The 19,456-nt window shown below is 37.8% G+C and overlaps 1 protein-coding gene and 1 pseudogene across 1 annotated transcript in view; one reads left to right on the top strand and one right to left on the bottom strand.

Moving 5' to 3' along the window:
- Positions 1–425: 425 nt before the first annotated feature.
- The window catches only part of DDX4 (DEAD-box helicase 4), a 108,297-nt gene continuing 89,266 nt past the window's right edge, over positions 426–19,456 (bottom strand). The window contains exons 18-22 of the mRNA XM_067030976.1: positions 9,215–9,360; positions 3,577–3,676; positions 2,591–2,861; positions 1,998–2,108; positions 426–1,337 (exon numbers count right to left, since the gene is read on the bottom strand). Coding sequence (XP_066887077.1) covers positions 1,251–1,337; positions 1,998–2,108; positions 2,591–2,861; positions 3,577–3,676; positions 9,215–9,360 — 715 coding nt within the window. The 3' untranslated portion in view covers positions 426–1,250. The remainder of the gene's footprint in view (positions 1,338–1,997; positions 2,109–2,590; positions 2,862–3,576; positions 3,677–9,214; positions 9,361–19,456) is intronic.
- On the top strand, positions 13,222–14,245 carry LOC131755012 (inorganic pyrophosphatase pseudogene; annotated as a pseudogene).

Here is a 19,456-nt window from a genome sequence, read left to right as displayed (position 1 = left end):
TCAAAGGTTTAATATTTAACTGTATTTTTCTGTAGTTGTAATTTTTTATGTAATTCACATAGGGCTGATTATTAATATGGCATGGGGTAGGCATCTAACTAGTTATCCCAACAGAATCTGTTGAATATCCCACTCTTCTTTTCATATGTGTTGCCTCATTTATTAACCAAATTCCTGTAACAAGACATATATGTTGGGGAAATGTTGCTTTGGACATTTTAAGTGATAAAAACATACTTTTGAAACTGATTATTTTTGTCCCCCTAAATATTTACATCTCACTTGTTTTATGTCCTAATGTTTTGGTTCACTCATTTAATGATTTATTAAGAATTTCTTACATTCTAGACATAGTAAGTTTAAGATATATAATGGTAAATGAAAAAAACAGAGTTCTTTCCCTCAGTATTAAAATATCAAGAAATAACAGTGAACAGCAATGTTTTTTATTGATATAGTTTGAGTTCAAAGAATGACATTATTACATCTGTGTATTAATGTATATTACACATATTCAATTTATATGACTTTTTGTTCACTTCATTGGTTTCACAAGACTCAATAAAATTTCAAAAGACAGGAGTTGAGAACTATGACCTGTAACAAGAAAAATTAAAAGTGCTGTTGGAAAACTTAGGAGGAAAAGAGTTTCATCCTTTATTTTCAAGGAATGTCTATATAGTGTAAGTACAAACAGTTGTATCATTGAGTACAGAGCTCACATTGCAAACATTTAACTATGTTCATCACATATCTGATGATATAAAATCAAAATTACTTTTAAAAGCTTGTCTTTCACTCTATGTGTCACGAAAATCATGTCATTATATTTCAGTGACTCACTACTGTTTAAAGGCTCCTTTTAAGTAAAAATAAGACCCAATAATTTTTAACCAAAAGTGTATCCTTTGTCCTGTTTGTTATATGATTAATAAACACTATACTAAGACATAGCATTTAGACATAAAATATGTCTAAAACCCCTGAAGAATACAATAAAAATAAGCAAGACATTTAGAATACTTTAATCTTTCCAGTTAACACCATTTGTATCAGTAACTGCAACACTGTAACTTTTAGCATTTCACATAACTAGTCAGTAAGGATTTTTTTTAAGTGTGGGAGTAAGAACAGAAGACAGGAGAAACAAGAGTGTCAGGTTTCATACTTCTATTTTAAAAAATCAAAAATCAAAACTATTTTCTTCTCTGCATCAAAACTGTACCACAAACTTGAAGGCTGTTTTAGCTTTAATCCCATGATTCATCATCTACTGGATTAGGAGCTTGTGAAGAAGAAAACCCTGCTGTATTCAAAGAGCTCTTGCCCTGGTAATTCTTAAAAAAAAGAAACAAACAAACATTTAATTTTATGTAGCTTTAAAGTTACATTGCCTAGACTGAGAGCAGAGACTCAAGCTTTCCACCATGTCTTCCCCAAATATATAAAAAATTTCATTCCAACTGAATCCAATCCATTTGAAAAAAGGTCTGTATAAACCTGGAAAGTCTAAATGCACAGAGGATTTCAAGAAAAATTTAAGCCAATAGTTTTGGCAAGTGGAAAAACAAAGCTCTTCACTTCAATGAATAAGCATAAATATTTAATGATTAGTATGCTGTTTCTATATAAAAATGATATTGCCTATAAACTAACAGAAAAGATATGCAACCACATCTCTATTACTTTCTTACTTAATAATGTGGTCAGAATTCAAAAAATAAAGAGAATTCCTACAAAAATCTCAGAAGATCCCAAATTAGAATTTAAAATACCAGCAGAATTGGGAAAGGAAGGTGTCTGAGCATAAATCTCAAACTCCTCACCTTTAAGACCAAAACTATATAATATGTATATAAAATTTTTAAAGAACTATTCTTCCAGGTAAGAAAATAATGGAATACATAAATTATTGAATGTTATAGTTACTGCACAATAGCACAACATTTACAAAGAATAACTAAAAGCCAAGTTCTAAATTTTTCCCTTCAACTAACCTTTCTAGTATCAATTGATACAAACATATTTCCTCTCGTACTACCACTGAAGCCAGGAACATACATACTAAAGGCAATTTCTTCCAACCATGCAGGAACATCCTGTTGAGCCTTTAAAAGAAAAAATTAACTTCATATACAACATGCATAAAGTCTCAAAGATTGGCACAGTTTACTTTTCCTTAAAATACATATATATAAAATGTCCGCTTTCAATGACAAGGGAAGAACACTATCCATTCAGTTTTAAAAATTAAAAACTGAAGGCTTCCCTGGTGGCGCAGTGGTTGAGAATCTGCCTGCTAATGCAGGGGACACGGGTTCGAGCCCCAGTCTGGGAGGATCCCACATGCCGCAGAGCAACTAGGCCCGTGAGCCACAACTACTGAACCTGCGTGTCTGGAGCCTGTGCTCTGCAACAAGAGAGGCCACAATAGTGAGAGGCCCGCGCACCGCGATGAAGAGTGGTGCCCATTTGCCACAACTAGAGAAAGCCCTTGCACAGAAACAAAGACCCAACACTGCAAAAATAAATTAATTAATTAATAAACTCCTACCCACAACATCTAGAAAAAAAAAATTTTTAAACTTACATCTGACAGTACTTTCACTAGAAGCTGTGCTAAATGGCTATCTGATTCAGGATCAAAAAAGGAAATAGATTTGCCAGTATTTCCACAACGACCAGTACGCCCAATTCGATGAACATATTCATCAATGGTAGAAGGAAGATCAAAATTGATAACATGCTGAACATTTTCAATATCCAGCCCTCGGGCAGCTACTGAAGTAGCAACAAGAACTGGGCACTTTCCACAGCGGAAATCTCCAAGGGCTTGTTCTCTCTCTCTCTGTTCTCGATCACTTGAAAGAAGATAAAGCATGTATAAGGACAGCTCTTAAGAAAATTATTTAAAAGAACCACTGAAATTCTACACATTAATTTCTTTTTAATAACAGTAAAATACAGCAACATTTAACATTAATGTCTACTTCTTACATACCAAGTATTATACTAATTCCTTTCAAGTCATAATTTAATTTGATTCTCATAATAATACTTTGAGGTTATGACAATTAACCCCATTTGCAGATGAGGTAAGGTGACAGCTAATACATAGAGCCAAAATACAAACTCAAATATGACAAACATCAAATCTTACCTATTAATAATCTCTTTCTAGTCCTGACAAAAAATATACAACTACTTGATCAGAATGCCACCTCAAAAATTACCGCTTTTTAAAAAGCATAATCTCTGAATTCTATATATTCATTGATTTATCAGAAAGATTAGATTCAGCTGAAGAAACACCTAGATCTAAGTATCAGAGAGCCTTTTAAATGAGATGTCTTGAGAAGTTACCAATCCTCATAATAAGGAGTCTAAGACACACCTTTAACTCGCCCATCCTCACCACATGGTTCTTATAAAAATTTAAAATGAAGATGAAGAATAACAGTTTAGATCTTGAGATCTTAATTCTAGGATTTTATACTAGTTATATATACTGACATTTCTTAACAAATGACAAACAGAAGTTACCTCCTTACTAGGAAATCATATTAATCTACTCACCCATGAATACTTGTTGTTGATATTTTTTCTTGACAAAGAAGAGTGGCAATAAAATCTGCTTTTTTCTTGGTTTCAACAAAGACCATAGTTCTTTCATCTCCTACAAGACAATGAAATAATGATTAACATTCAAACTACAAAATTAGGAAAAGAAAAAAAAAGGGTAGGGTGAGTAGGAAACTGTCTCATCCACCACTGTATTCCTAGCACCTAGACTCAGGCCTAATAGGTAATAGTAACTCAAATATTTCCTGAATGGATGAATGTCACAGATAGAGAGACAAGGACTTTTTCCTACTTTAGGACTAAAAAAAAAAATCAGCTTGCCCTTTGCCTTCCTAAGCCAACCAAGAAGTAGAGACTTAGGGAAAGATAAATGATATCTACCTGCCAACTCTTAACAGTTCCACAAATTTGTCTCAGGCCCTTCATTTCCCTCTATATAAATAAATGCCTTTGTTCTTTACTTCCCAAGATTATAGAATCTTTTATTCTACCTTGACTACCAGAGGTATTCATAATAATGGAATCCAACCCAGGGCTGACAAACTCTACAATAACCCATGTTCCAACATTATCTCTTAATTCAAACCCCTTAATCCCCAAAGTATCATATATATATATACAGAAAATTATCCCAGGGCCTTAACGCATTAAAGAATATCTACTTGTTATTTTATAAGTATTTAATTGGTTGAAATTCAAGCATGAGCCAGAGATTTTTTCACACAAGGAACTTTTCTATAAAATGTTAGAGAGGAAAGATATTTATAGCCTTAATGTAAGTAAGAAGGTATTACATTTCATAATCCCACTCCCCCATCTTCCCATGAGCTGGCTTCATTTATTCAACAAATATGTAGTGCCTAGTAGATGCCAGTAACTATTCTAGGTGTTGAAAACACAGAAATAAAACAAAGCCCCTGCACTCACTGTGGGGAGGCAAATAACAAATATTATGCATTAAGTCTAAAAAGGAAAAAAAAATCAGCAGAATAAAGGGCCCAAGTGGACTGATGTACCCTCTCTAATTAGATAACATCTGAGTAGAGATATTACTAAAATAAGTGAACTATTCAGATACCTGAGGAAACAGTATTACAAGCCAGAGGGTAAGAACAAATATAAAGGATCGGATCCAAGGTATGGGTGTTCTTGGTGTGCTCAAAGAAAAAAAAAAAAAAAAAAAAAGGAAATGAGATCCCCATGTGGTTTTTATGTTCTAGGCAGAGGGGACATCAAAAAGAAAGGCAATGAGGCAGAACCATGTCTGCTATGTGTGGGGAATAGTAACGAACAAAGTGCGCCTGGAATAGGGTGAGCAAGGGAGAGCAGTAGGATTTGAAGACAGAGGGGTAATGGGGGCCATATCATGAAGGGCCTTGAAAACCACTGAAAGATCTTTACTTTGAGAAGGGAAGCCACTGGGTTTGGAGAAGAGAAGTGGAAAGATCTGATCTTTGTTTTAACTGAGCAGCTGATGGGTTCTGATATATTTTGATGCTAGATAGAAACAAGAGGATTCTGCTAACAGATCAGATGTGTACACTGGAGAAAGAAATCAAGGATGCCTGAGATTTTGTGTCTGAGCAACTGGAAGAATGGAACAAACACTAAGTGAGATAGGAGGACTGCAAGAAAGGAAGGTTTATGGGTGATATTTAATTATCAATAAATCACAGATATCTATTAGACAACCAGGTAGAAAATCAATAGAGCAAGTGATTCTTACAGTAATAAATGAGTTACATCCTTGAGACATAGTCATTTTATTTATTAGAGTAATGATTTTATGTTTTATCAAAAATTCCCTTTCAATCCAACAAGATGCCCAATGCCAAAACTGATAAATCTGATAGTCAGATACCTAATGCTACTGTGCAGCTTAAAGCCTCGATTTCATCTTTTCTTGGTTCCCAGTGTGAATCCCAAAGGGTAATAAAAATTTAACTCCGCTGACACTTCTCTAGTTTTCTTCCTCTACTGATTTGGTATTTTTTCTCCTTCAGACAATAAGCTATACCTCTTTGGTGGCAGCAATAATGCAAATTTAGTTTTATGAGCAGACCATCTGGTGATCTTTGTAAATGGATTAATGCATTACAGTTACATATTTTGTTGGGTGAAAAATAATTCATCTTGTTAGCCCCTTTTGACTATTAGTCCATTGTGATCTAAAATCAATTAAGAATCTAAAAAGAATTCGAGCTTTGGTAGTTAGATTGCAATTTTTTGTATTCCTGTGTTTACTCTTTACCTGTGGCTGAAGTGGTAGAACTGAAGCTATAAGCTCTTTATGTATCTATAATTCAGAAAAGGCTTTATCCACCACTATGTATAATCATTATGTTAATACTCTATGGAGAGTATTAACAAATTATAAAGTCTCTTAAAGGAGCTCAATTCTGATTGGTTTACAGAGATAAATTAGAGAATTTATAGAGATAAATATTCCTAAAATTCCTGGAAAATAAAGAAACTGACTCATAATATTTTAACTATATTAAACTTAAAAAAAAATTCTTCCTACAGGAGCTAAAGCAGAAATATTTTAAGATTCCAAGTTCCCATAATTAAGTGAAATCTTTGGTAAACAAGACTAACTTACTTGGTTTTAAAAATACAAATGTACTTTCTTGAATTTATCAGTGTTAAGTAGAAAACAAACATGTATCCTATTTTACTTGGGTTTTTCTTAATGTATAGAGATTTGCCAGTCAAAATAACTAATATTCTCCATAATGTTTAAGAGTATGAAAATATAAATCTGTGTTCAACTAAACTGACTATTCAACACTATCTACCGTTTTGTATACTGTCATCTGGAAGATAATTTCCAAGATCTTTGGCTTTAGATAACTTAAAATAGTAGACTATATTGAGTTAATTAACTCAATAATCACTGAATATAGGATAGAATTCTCAAACATTAATTACTAAACATAAGTTTATGTCCTTTTGCTTGTTATTTTTCATATACTATAGAGAGGCAATATCTTTGAGTCATATTAATGAACCTACTCAATTTTGCTACTTTAAGTGTAAAAGAATATGTGTGGTGTAGAAAGATATATGTGTGGTATAGAAAGTTCATGAGCTCTGGTAGTCAGCTACAATGTTTGTGTATGACATCTCTCAACTGTCCATCCCTGCCTCTAGTTTACTCTCTGAAATAGAAGTTACTACGGTTAAAAGTAATAATTAACATAAGTGGTTGAGACTACACTTGGAGTAATAGTGACCAAGAAATATAAACCATTTGTGTGTTTGTTTTTCAAGAAAAGAGCAAAGATGATCACTGACGAGCACACCCTTCAGGGTTGTCTGTGCCTTTTACTCTCTATTTTTTTATACCTCTATTGCAACTGAGAACAATGCAAATGATTCTTATCAATAAAAATACAAAGGAAAATTTTCCCTCAAATGTAATTGATTATTGCTTTGTGGATACTGATCACTTTTGCATCTATTTGTAAATCCATCTTAGCCTTCTTGATATCCTACACATAAATGTGTTCTTTGGGGACTTCCCTGGTGGTCCAGTGGTAAAGAATCCGCCTTCCAGTGCAGGGGACGCGGGTTCGATCCCTGGTCGGGGAACTAAGAGCCCACACACCACGGGTCAACTAAGCCTGAGCACCACAACTACCGCCTCAATGAGAGAGCCCGCATGCTGCAAACTACAGAGCCCATGTGCTCTAGAGCCCGCACACCACAACTAGAGAAGACCCGCAAGCTAAAGAGAAGCTCACGTGCCACAACGAAAGATCCCCCATGCCTCAACTAAGACCCAACACAGCCAAAAACATAAAAATAAATAAACATAAATGTGTTCTTTGAATTCTCCTTAGAATTGGCTGTAACATCTTACTAGCTCCCTTTGTAATTAATGAGCTCAATAAAACCTTTGATACTTGTTCATTTAAAATTATGAAAAAGGCAGATGGTACACTACTATGAAATAATGAAACCACATTTTAAAGGCAGAAGAGGGAAGCTAGCAGATTTAAGTCAATGATTAGAAAAAGAGATAAATTATATGAACAAAAATATGTAAAATACTAGGATAGGGCTTCCCTGGTGGCACAGTGGTTGAGAGTCTGCCTGCTGATGCAGGGGACACGGGTTCGTGCCCGGGTCCGGGAGGATCCCACATGCCGCGGAGCAGCTGGGTCCGTGAGCCATGGCTGCTAGGCCTGCGCATCCGGAGCCTGTGCTCCGCAACGGGAGAGGCCACAACAGTGAGAGGCCCGCGTACCGCAAAAAAAAAAAAACCAAAAAACAACACTAGGATATATGGCATGACATTTCCATGCAAAGTTAAAAAAAAAAAAAAAAAAAGATGAGAATAATAAACTCTAAACTACTAAACATTTAACAGTTTAAATAACACAGAAGTATACCAATAGTGCTTATACACTGATCTCAGCATTTTGAAACACTCTCTTCAGTAGAATTATTTTCAAACTTTATTCCACAAATTCATGTATTAAAGTCTTAAGGTAATTACACTAGAAATGTGCTCTAACTTCAGTAAAACCATATATTGCTTATCTCCTGCTACAATGGAACTTCAATTTACACTGGGCAAGTTACCTGACATCTCTGTATTTCAGTGTCCTCATCCTTAAAATGGGGGATAACAAAACCCACCTCAGAAGGTTGTTTTGAGAATTAAATGAGTTAACACATGTAAAACAATCAGAACAGATGTGGCCTGTAGCAGTTATTATTTTTATTTTGCATGCCAGAGTATATGTTATGATACATATCATGAAGCAAATAATGTTTCTCAAACTCAAGATGAGTATTTGGTTTTTAAGGGTTTTTTAATATAAAACTCAGGAGAAAACTGAAGACTAGAAACCTTTAAAGAGTGCTTTACAAAACAACCTTTTTTTTTCCTTATTGTTGGAAATGAGACAGCTTCCTGCTTTTTCATTCCCCAGTCCCAACACTGACATTCAAACTGAAATAGATTTACTCAAATGGAGGATGAGGAGAACAGACACATGTAAGTACATTTAGCCTGTAAGGTAACAAAAGGGTATTAAAAGGCCATATAAGAAAATTTTATTTCAAGGCATAAACTAAAGCTATCTCAATCAAAGAAATACAACTTTCTATTGAAAAAAAAATTTTTTTGAGGGGAAAGGGATAGATTTCTCATCATCATTGTGAAGGAACAGAACTAGATCTTTAAAGTCCCTTCTATCTCCTGAATTCTTTGAACTACGAATACAGGAAGCCTTAGAGAGCAAAAACTGGGAAGTAGAAATACAACAAAGATTTCACTTTTAGTGGAGTAAACAGGGCTTGATGTAAAGATATGTTACTCATCCTTTCTATTTTCTAAAACAAAAAAATATGTATTTCTGCTGGAATAATTTTTTGTCAAACACTGTTCAAACAAAGTCTCAAATTCTTCCTATTTTTAACATTTATGGAGTACAAAGGATTATACTGCTACATCATTTATCCAAAAAATCGAATCATAGAAAAAGAGCTTTAGAGAAAGAGGAAACAGTGAAAACTTATTTATTTAATTTATGCCAAATAATGCTTAAAGTCATTTCTAAAAGTCATTTTTGTAAAAATCAAAATCATAACAAAAGATAATTTTATCAATGTAAGGTACCTATGTTTCGTAGAATTTCGACAAGTTTTTCTCTTTTTGAGTGCTGGCCAACTTGGAGAATGGTCTGCTGAACATCTCTACATGCTCCACCCACTTGTCCAACAGCAACAAACAAATAATTCGACTTTAAAAACTCCCCAGCCAACCTTGAAAGACAAGAGAGTATTCCTTAACTTATCCTCTTCCATTAATACTCATAAGATTCACTGAATTCCTGCAAGTGTTACTTCAATATTAATAAGCCAGATTATAACAGCTATAAGAGAAGGTGGATACTTACATCATCCAAGTACTACTTTCAAATATCAGTATTAAATGTTAAGATTTTGCAAAATACTTAACAACTACTAGTGAAAAAGTCCGTGTCAAATTATAGATAAGTAATTTCAAGTGGATGTGTTGACCATACAAAACTATATAAAACGTGTATATAACAATTTTTAAAAGTATGCTAAGTATCAGACTATAAGCAAGAATTTTTTTATTAAAAATTAAAATATAACCCTACAACAAAAATTCTGTTCTTCATTCACTGCTTTCATGTATGTTATTTCTAGGAGTTGTTTCCTGAAAATATTAGTTGTCAAATTAACATACTTCAAATGCACTATTAGGAGCAAACCAATCATAAGTCAGTGCTTTTTGTAACATGACAAACATAGAAAATGATAATATTTGTACAGCATAATTGAGCAAAAAAATGAGATGTGAAGAGCCTAGGGGCCAGGGCCACACCAAGTTGTGGAGGCTCACCCCAAAGGTTGGGGGTATCATCATCTTGACACACACACAACTCACTGACAGCACACAATTAAGAAGCCCTGCTCTAGATCAACCAGGAACATGGAGTAGGGAGAAAGGAAACTGCCAATTACAGAGCAAGTTTGGAAGGAAAAAAAGGGAAGGTCATGTAGCAGTCATGTACATACTCTCCTATGTAGCAGTCCCTTACTTTCTAGCCACTTCCTAGCATATCAAGAAAATAGTTCAAATCTTAATAAATCACTGCTGCTTCTCTCTCTTCATCTGTTCTCTTGCCATAAAAGAAAAAGAAAAACACTGTTGATATACGACCTCTAGAAACAAGAACCCTCTCAAACCTTGAGATCACCTGCAAGTCTTAATTGTCAATCATCCTTTACACTCATGAAAACATATTCTGAGTGCCTCGTGTCAGGCATACATGGTACAAGTCACTGGGTGTATAAAGATGAATATGATGGTCTCTGCCTCTGAGGTGCTCATATCAGGTAGCATAAATATATTAAAAAATAATTACTATAATCTAAAACATTTAAATAGTTTAGTATTTACATACTTTAATTATTTAATGATTTACTGTAATAATCCAGTGTTACAAAAGTTAACATCTATTGAACCATACTATATTCCAAGAAACGTGAAAAGTTTTTTAAATAGTTTCTTTCACAAGATATAGGATTCTTTCACAAGATTGACAGGAAATGGATGAAATGATATCTGTTAAGAGTCTTCAAGTTTGAAGCTTGATCTAAGGAAGCAGCAAGCAAGAATATGAAACAATTATGACTAGGGAAAGGCACTCAATGCAGAAGATGACACAATGATAAATAATGAGGAGGAAAAGAATTTGGCTTGTGTGGCCAATAGTAAATAGTCTAAATAAGCCAGAAATACATCAGTCCAGGTAAAAAAGTGACAAATGAGGCAGAAATTGTCTTGTGTAAAAGAATTTGAAAGTTGGTTAGTCTGTGGAGATGGAAAGACATGGGAGGGTTTATCTTAAATAAATGGCTATAAAGATCAGACTTTGTTTTGGAATTTTTACCAGCATAAAAATGAAACTACAGGCAGGGAGACAGGTTAGAAAGAAAGCTACTACCAATGAGCAGAGGGAAACTGAAAAGGACCTAAAATAAGGTGGGAAATAGAGAAGAAACTAACGAATTTGAAATATTTTAACTGCCAAGTTGAACACTTTTGAAGGGCAGAATTAAAGGAGTATGAGGGAGGAATCAACATGATTCAAAGGACTCTGGCTTCCAAAGACCATGATGCCAATAAGGAAAACTGGAAAGGAAAGAGGGAGCTGAAGAATAGGTTCAATTTTGGACTTGATGAACATGAGTTACTGGTAATTCATCTAAGAGGAAAAACAATCCTAAAGAGTTAAATCTAAAAGTCTGGAGTTGAGGAGAGAGATTCAGCACACAAGTAATAATTGGGTTGTTTTTGATATTAAGTTGTAGAAGTTCTTTATATATTTTGGATATTAACCCCATATGGAACATATCATCTGCAAATATCTTCTCCTAACCAGTACATTGTCTTGTGTTTCTTCATGGTTTCCTTCACAGTATAAGACAAACAACCCAATTTTTAAAACTGGGCAGAGGACCTGAATAGACACTTTTCCAAAGAAGACATACAGATGGCCAACTGGCACATGAAAAGATGCTCAATATCACTAATCATCAGGGAAATGCAAATCAAAACCACAATGAGATACCACCTCACACCTGTCAGAATGGCTATTATCAAAAAGGCAAGAAATAACAAGGGTTGGCAAGATGTGGAGAAAAGGGAACCCTTGTGTAGTGCTGGTGGGAATGTAAATTGGTACAGCCACTATAAAAAACAGTATGGAAGTTTTTCAAAAAATTAAAAATAGAACTATTGTATGGAGCAATTCCACTCCTGCGTATATATCCAAAGAATATAAAAACACTAATTTGAAAAGATATGTGCACCCCAATGTTCACAGCAGCATCATTTACAATAGCCAAGATATGAAAACCTAGGTTTCCATCAACAGATGAATGGATAAAGAAGATGTGGTGTATATGTATATGCAGTGGAATATTACTCAGCCATAAAAAGAATGAAATTTTGCCATTTGCAACAACATGGATGGACCTGAAGATTTTTATGCTTAGTGAAATAAGTCAGAGAATGACAAATACTGTATGTTTTCACATATGTGGAATCTAAAAATAAAAGAAAGGAACAAATATAACAAAATAGAAACAGACTCACAAGATACTGAGAACAAACCAGTGGTTACCAGAAGGGAGGGGACTGAGAGAGGAGTAAAGGAGGCGAAGAGGATTAAGAGTTACAAGCTACTAGGTATAAAATAAATAAGTTACAAAAATGTAATGTACAGTATAGGGAATATACTTAATATTTTATAATAACTTTGTATGGCATATACTCTGCAAAAACACTGAATTACTACATTGAGCACTTAAAACTAATATAATATTGTAAACCAACTATACTTCAATCAACAAAAAAACACAGGTAATAAGTTTGGGAGAGTAAACAGGTACAAGTGCAAGCCAAGGAAATGGATGCTTGCTTCAATGGTTCAGTGAATACATAGAATGAAAAAAGTGGACTTTAGACAGAACAGGCAACTTGTAACATTTAAATGCAGATAGTAAAGCAACTGAGGAGTCATCAGGAACTCAAGAATATAAACAACTCAAGGTCAGGAACTCTAGCCTATTCATCATATAGCCCCAGGGCTTATAATCAAATATGGCTCATAAAAAGTCCTCAACAAATATTACTGACTGACAGTAGTATACATTAGCCATCTGGCCTGGCTGGCCAATATCTGAACACTTTCCTATTTCAGGGTAAATTTAAAAAATAGATGGGACCTCCCTGGTGGCACAGTGGTTAAGAATCTGCCTGCCAATGCAGGGCACACAGGTTCAACCCCTGGTCCGGAAAGATCCCACATGCCGTGGAGCAACTAAGCTGGTGCGCCACAACTACAGAGCCTGTGCTCTAGAGCCTGCATGCTTCAACTACTGAAGCCTGCGCGCCTAGAGCCCGTGCTCTGCAAAGAGAGGCCACCACAATGAGAAGCCCGCACACCACAATGAAGAGCAGCCCCACTCGCTGCAACTAGAGAAAGCCCCGAGTGCAGCAATGAAGACCCAACACAGCCCCCCAAAAAAATTAAAATTAAAAAAAATAGAGTGGCTTTGTAGCAGTGGTGGCTGGTCTCCGGCATCATGAGCGGCTTCAGCAGCAAGGAGCGCACAGCGCCCTTCACCCTCGAGTACTGAGTCTTCCTCAAAAATGAAAAAGGACAAAATATATCGCCATTTCATGATATTCCAATTTATGCAGATAAGGATGTGTTCCACATGGTGGTTGAAGTACCACGCTGGTTGAATGCAAAAATGGAGATTGCTATAAAGGATCTTTTAAACCCAATTAAACAAGATATGATAAAAGGAAAACTCCATTATGTTGCAAATTTGTTCCCTTATAAACGATATATCTGGAACTATGGTGCCATCCCTCAGACTTGGGAAGACAGAGGACATAATGATGAACACACTGGCTGCTGTGGTGACAATGACCCAATTGATGTGTGTGAAACTGGAAGCAAGGTATGTGCAAGAGGAGAAATAATCAGGGTGAAAGTTCTGGGCATACTGGCTATGATCGATGAAGGGGAAACCTACTGGAAAGTCATTGCCATTAATGTGGATGATCCTGATGCAGCCAATTATAATGGTATTAATGATGTCAAGCAGCTGAAACCTGGCTACCTGGAAGCTACTGTGGACTGGTTAGAAGATACAAAGTTCCTGACGGAAAACCTGAGAACCAGTTTGCTTTCAACGCAGAATTTAAAGATAAGGACTTGGCAATTGATATTATTAAAAGCACTCATGACTATTGGAGAGCATTAGTGACTAAGAAAACTGATGGAAAAGGAATCAGTTGCATGAATACCACAGTGTTTGAGAGCCCCTTCCAGTGTGATCCTGATGCTGCCAGAGCCATTGTGGATGCTTTACCACCACTATGTGAATCTGCCTGCACAATACCAACAGATGTGGATAAGTGGTTCCATCACCAGAAAACTAAGGAAATTTCTCTGGAATACAAGTTGATATTGCTGCATCCTATTCGTCTGAAAGCATTAGATGCAAAAGTAGTAACTTTTCCAAGCTTTAAATTTATTGAACTAATCAATCAAATTCTGCTGTGACCAATCCAATATATCCATACTGTTATCCATCTAAAAGCATCTTTCATATCAACTAAGATAACTTTTAGTTCCTGCTTAAATATCAAGACAGTTGTAGTTTGGAAGTTATCTGTGAATAAATGTCCAAGATAAGTATGTACTGGATGTATATGTCTGCCACATATTAGGAAATAAATAAATAAAAATAAATTTTACAAAATTTTATTTGTTTATTTATTTATTGTTGGCTGTGTTGGGTCTTCATTGCTGAGTGCAGCCTTTCTCTAGTTGCGGCGAGCAGGGGCTACTCTTTGTTGCGGTGTGCGGACTTCTTATTGAACTGTCTTCTCTTGTTGCGGAGCACAGGCTCTAGGTGCACGGGCTTCAGTAGTTGTGGCACGTGGGCTCAGTAGTTGTGGCTTGTGGGCTCTAGAGTACAGGCTCAGTAGTTGTGACGCACAAGCTTAGTTGCCCCGCGGCATGTGGGATCTTCTCGGACCAGGGCTCGAACCCATGTCCCCTGCATTGGCAGGTGGATTCTTAACCACTGCGCCACCAGGGAAGTCCCAGAAATAAAATTATTTTGTTGAAAAAAAATAATAGATAGGCAGCAGGAATATTACCTGCTAATTAGGTAGGTATTTACCCACTTCGTATTAATTACCTAAGATGATGATGGGAATGTAGATACCCCATTTCAAATTTAAGACACCATTTAAATATAAGAAAGTATTCTTTTTTTTCTTTTTTTTTCTTTTTCTTTTTTTTTTTTTTTGTGGTATGCGGGCCTCTCACTGTTGTGGCCTCTCCCGTTGCGGAGCACAGGCTCCATACGCGCGGGCTCAGCGGCCATGGCTCACAGGCCCAGCCGCTCTGCGGCATGTGGGATCTTCCCGGACCGGGGCACAAACCCGTGTCCCCTGCATCGGCAGGCGGATTCTCAACCACTGCGCCACCAGGGAAGCCCAAGAAACTATGCTTTATGTACCACTAAGTAAGAAAAAATTCCTGGCAACTGGCCAAATGCTTTATTACGATTTAGACTTTTTCCTCAGTAAAGAGCTCTTTTAAACTTTATACAAAGACTTTTAAAATCATCTAATAAGTAATACAAATTGATAGTGTTTGACACAACATAACATTCTATCAGACTAGGGGGTCCACTTTCAGCAAAGGTGGTATTGCAGCAGGTGCACAACCATGGGGTCCATATCATACCACAACACCCAGAAGTTGCCAGCCTGACAAACTGGAACTGTCCACTGAAAGAACAGCTAAAGGGACAGCTTGGAAGTGATTCTTTATGAGTATGGAACATCATTCAGTAGGAATCAAAGATCTTCATGTGGTACATGGGTCTGTGAACCAAGGGATACAAGCAAGGGTGGCCCACATACCATCTATTACTTCCAGTGCCCCACAAGGGAAATCTGTGCTTCCTGCCCCCACTACAAGTATAGGTTCTGCAGTTTTGGAGGTCTTGGTTCCCAAAGAGAGAATGGTTCCACCAGAGAAAACAGGAAGAGTATTACTGAACTGTAAGCTAGAGCTACTGCATGGGCGCTTCAGATTCCCTGTGGCCAAGGGATCAGCAGGCAGGAGGAAGAGACACCACTCTAGCGGGAGGAATGTGTCATCCTAATCTCAGAACTCACAGACCACACAGTACGTCATATGATACTCAAATATCTGTGGAGGCTCGGAGAGGGAGAAGACGGTGGAAGAGTAAGACACGGAGATCACCGTCCTCCCCACAGATACATCAGAAATACATCTACATGTGGAACTGCTCCTATAGAACACCCACTGAATGCTGGCAGAAGACCTCAGACATTCCAAAAGGCAAGAAACTCCCCCACGTACCTTGGTAGTGCAAAAGAAAAAAGAATAAACAGAGACGAGAGATTAGGGACAGGACCTGCATCAGTGGGAGGGAGCTGTGAGGGAGGAAAGGTTTCCACACACTAGAAGGCCCTCCGTGGATGGAGATTGCGGGTGGCGGAGGGGGTAAACTTCAGAGCCGCAGAGGAGAGCGCAGCCACAGAGATGCGGAGGGCAAAGCAGAGAGATTCCTGCACAGAGAATCAGTGCCGACCAGCACTCACCAGCTCGAGAGGCTTGTCTGCTCACCCGCTGGGACGGGCGGGGACTGGGAGCTGAGGCTAGGGCTTTGGTGGGAAGCCGGGAGAGGACTGGGGTTGGCTGCGTGAACACAGCGTGAACACAGCGTGAAGGGGTTAGTGCACCACGGCTAGCTGGGAGGGAGTCCGGGAAAAAGTCCAGAGCTGCCGAAGAGGCAAGAGGGCTTTTCTTCCCTCTTTGCTTCCTGGGGCGGAGGAGAGGGGCTTAAGCGTGCCTCTTAAAGGAACTCCAGAGACAGGCACAGAGCTGCCGAAGAGACAAGAGACTTTTTCTTGCCTCTTTGTTTCCTGGTGCGAAAGGAGAGGGGATTAAGAGCGCTACCGCGTAAAGGAGCTCCAGAAACGGGCGCGAGCCGCAGCTATCAGCATGGACACCAGAGACGGGCATGAGATGCTAAGGCCGCTGCTGCCACCACCAAGAAGCCTGTGTGCGAGCCCAGGTCACTGTCCACACCTCCCCTCCCAGGAGCCTGTACAGCCCACCACTGCCAGGGTCCCGGGATCCAGGGACAGCTTCCCCGGGAGAACACACGGCATGCCTCATGCTGGTGCAGCGTCCTGCCGGCGTCTGCCACCGCAGGCTCGCCCTACATCCATACCCCTCACTTCCCCCGGCCTGAGCCAGAGCACCTGAACCAGCTGTTCCTTTAACCCCGTCCTGTGTGAGCAAAGAGCAGATGCCCTCAGGCGACCTACACGCATAGGTGGGGCCAAGTCCAAAGGTGAACCCCAGGAGCTGTGCGAACAAAGAGGAGAGGGGGAGGTCTCTCCCAGCACCCTCAGAAACAGCGGATTAAATCTCCACAGTCAACTTGAAGTGCCCTGCATCTGGGGAATACCTGAATAGACAGCGAATCATCCCAAGTTGAAGAGGTGGACTTTGGGAGCAAGATATATTATTATTTTCCCCTTTTTCGCTTTTTATGAGTGCGTATGTGTGTGCTGCTGTGTGAGATTTTGTCTGTATAGCTTTGCTTTCACCATTTGTCCTAGGATTCTGACCATCCTGTTTTTTTGTTGTTGTTGTTTTCATTTTTTTTTCTACTTTTTAAAATTTTTCTTGTTAATAATTATTTTTTATTTTAATAACTTCATTTTATCCAACCTTATTTAATCTTCTTTCATTCTTCCTTTCTTCCTTCCTTCCTCCTTTCCTTCCTTCCTCCCTCCCTTCCTTCCTTTCCTTTCCTTTCTATTTTTTCTCCCTTTTATTCTGAGCTGTGTGGATTAAAGACTCTTGATGCTCCAGCTAGGCATCAGGGCTATGTCTCTTGAGGTGGGAGAATGAACTTCAGGACACTGGTCCACAAGAGACCTCCCAGCTCCACATAATATCAAATGGCAAAAATCTCCCAGAGATCTTCATCTCAACACCAAGACCCAGCTTCACTCAATGACCAGCAAGCTACAGCGCTGGACACCCTATGCCCAACAACTAGCAAGACAGGACTACAGCCCCATCCATTAGCAGAGAGGCTGCCTAAAATCATAATAAACTACAGACACCCAAAAATACACCACCAGACGTGGACCTGCCCACCAGAAAGACAAGATCCAGCCGCATCCACCAGAACAGAGGCACTAGTCCTCCCAACCAGGAAACCTGCTCAACCCACTGAACCAACCTCAGCCACTGGGGACAGACACCAAAAACAATTGGAACTGCGAACCTGCAGCCTGTGAAAAGGAGACCCCAAACACAGTAAGATAAGCAAAATGAGAACACAGAAAAACACACAGCAGATGAAGGAGCGAGGTAAAAACCCACCAGACCTAACAAATGAAGAGGAAATAGGCAGTCTACCTGAAAAAGAATTCAGAATAATGATAGTAAAGATGATTCAAAATCTTGGAAATAGAATAGACAAATTGCAAGAAACAGTCAACAAGGACCTAGAAGAAATAAAGAGGAAGCAAGCAATGATGAGCAACACAATAAATGAAATTAAAAATACTCTAGATGGGATCAATAGAAGAATAACTGAGGTAGAAGAACGGATAAGTGACCTGGAAGATAAAATAGTGGAAATAACTACTGCAGAGCAGAAGAAAGAAAAAAGAATGAAAAGAACTGAGGACAGTCTCAGAGACCTCTGGGAAAACATTAAATGCATCAACATTCTAATTATAGGGGTCCCAGAAGAAGAAGAGAAAAAAAAGAAGGGACTGAGAAAATATTTGAAGAGATTATAGTTGAAAACTTCACTAATATGGGAAAGGAAATAATCAGGTCCAGGAAGCACAGAGAGTCCCATACAGGATAAATCCAAGAAGAAATACACCAAGACACAAATTAATCAAACTATCAATAATTAAATACAAAGAAAACATATTAAAAGTAGCAAGGGAAAAACAAATAACACACAAGAGAATCCCCATAAGGTTAACAGCTGATCTTTCAGCAGAAACTCTGCAATCCAGAAGGGAGTGGCAGGACATATTTACAGTGATGAAGGAGAAAAACCTACAACCAAGATTACTCTACCCAGCAAGGATCTCATTCAGATTTGATGGAGAAATTAAAACCTTTACAGACAAAAGCAAAAGCCTAGAGAGTTCAGCACCACTAAACCAGCTTTACAACAAATGCTAAAGGAACTTCTCTAGGCAGGAAACACAAGAGATGGAAAAGACCTACAAGAACAAACTCGAAACAATTAAGTAAATGATAAGAGGAACACACATATCGATAATTACCTTAAATGTAAATGGATTAAATGCTCCACCAAATGACACAGACTGGCTGAATGGATACAAAAACAAGACCCATATATATGCTGTCTACAAGAAACCCAGTTCAGACCTAGGGACACATACAGACTGAAAATGAGGGGATGGAAAAAGATATTCCATACAAATGGAAATCAGAAGAAAGCTGGAACAGGAATTCTCATTGTCAGACAAAACAGACTTTAAAATAAAGACTATTACAAGAGACAAAGAAGGAAACTACATAATCATTAAGGGATCGATCCATGAAGAGGATATAACAATTGTAAATGTTTATGCACCCAACATAGGAGCACCTCAATACATAAGGCAAATACTAACAGCCTTAAAAGGGGAAATCGACAGTAACACAATCATAGTAGGGGACTTTAACACCCCCCTTTCACCAATGGA

The sequence above is a fragment of the Kogia breviceps genome, chromosome 4 (assembly GCF_026419965.1).
Source record: "Kogia breviceps isolate mKogBre1 chromosome 4, mKogBre1 haplotype 1, whole genome shotgun sequence".
NCBI lineage: Eukaryota > Metazoa > Chordata > Mammalia > Artiodactyla > Physeteridae > Kogia > Kogia breviceps.
Note: the sequence above shows the minus strand (reverse complement) of the source record. Positions and strands in the feature narration are given on the sequence as shown.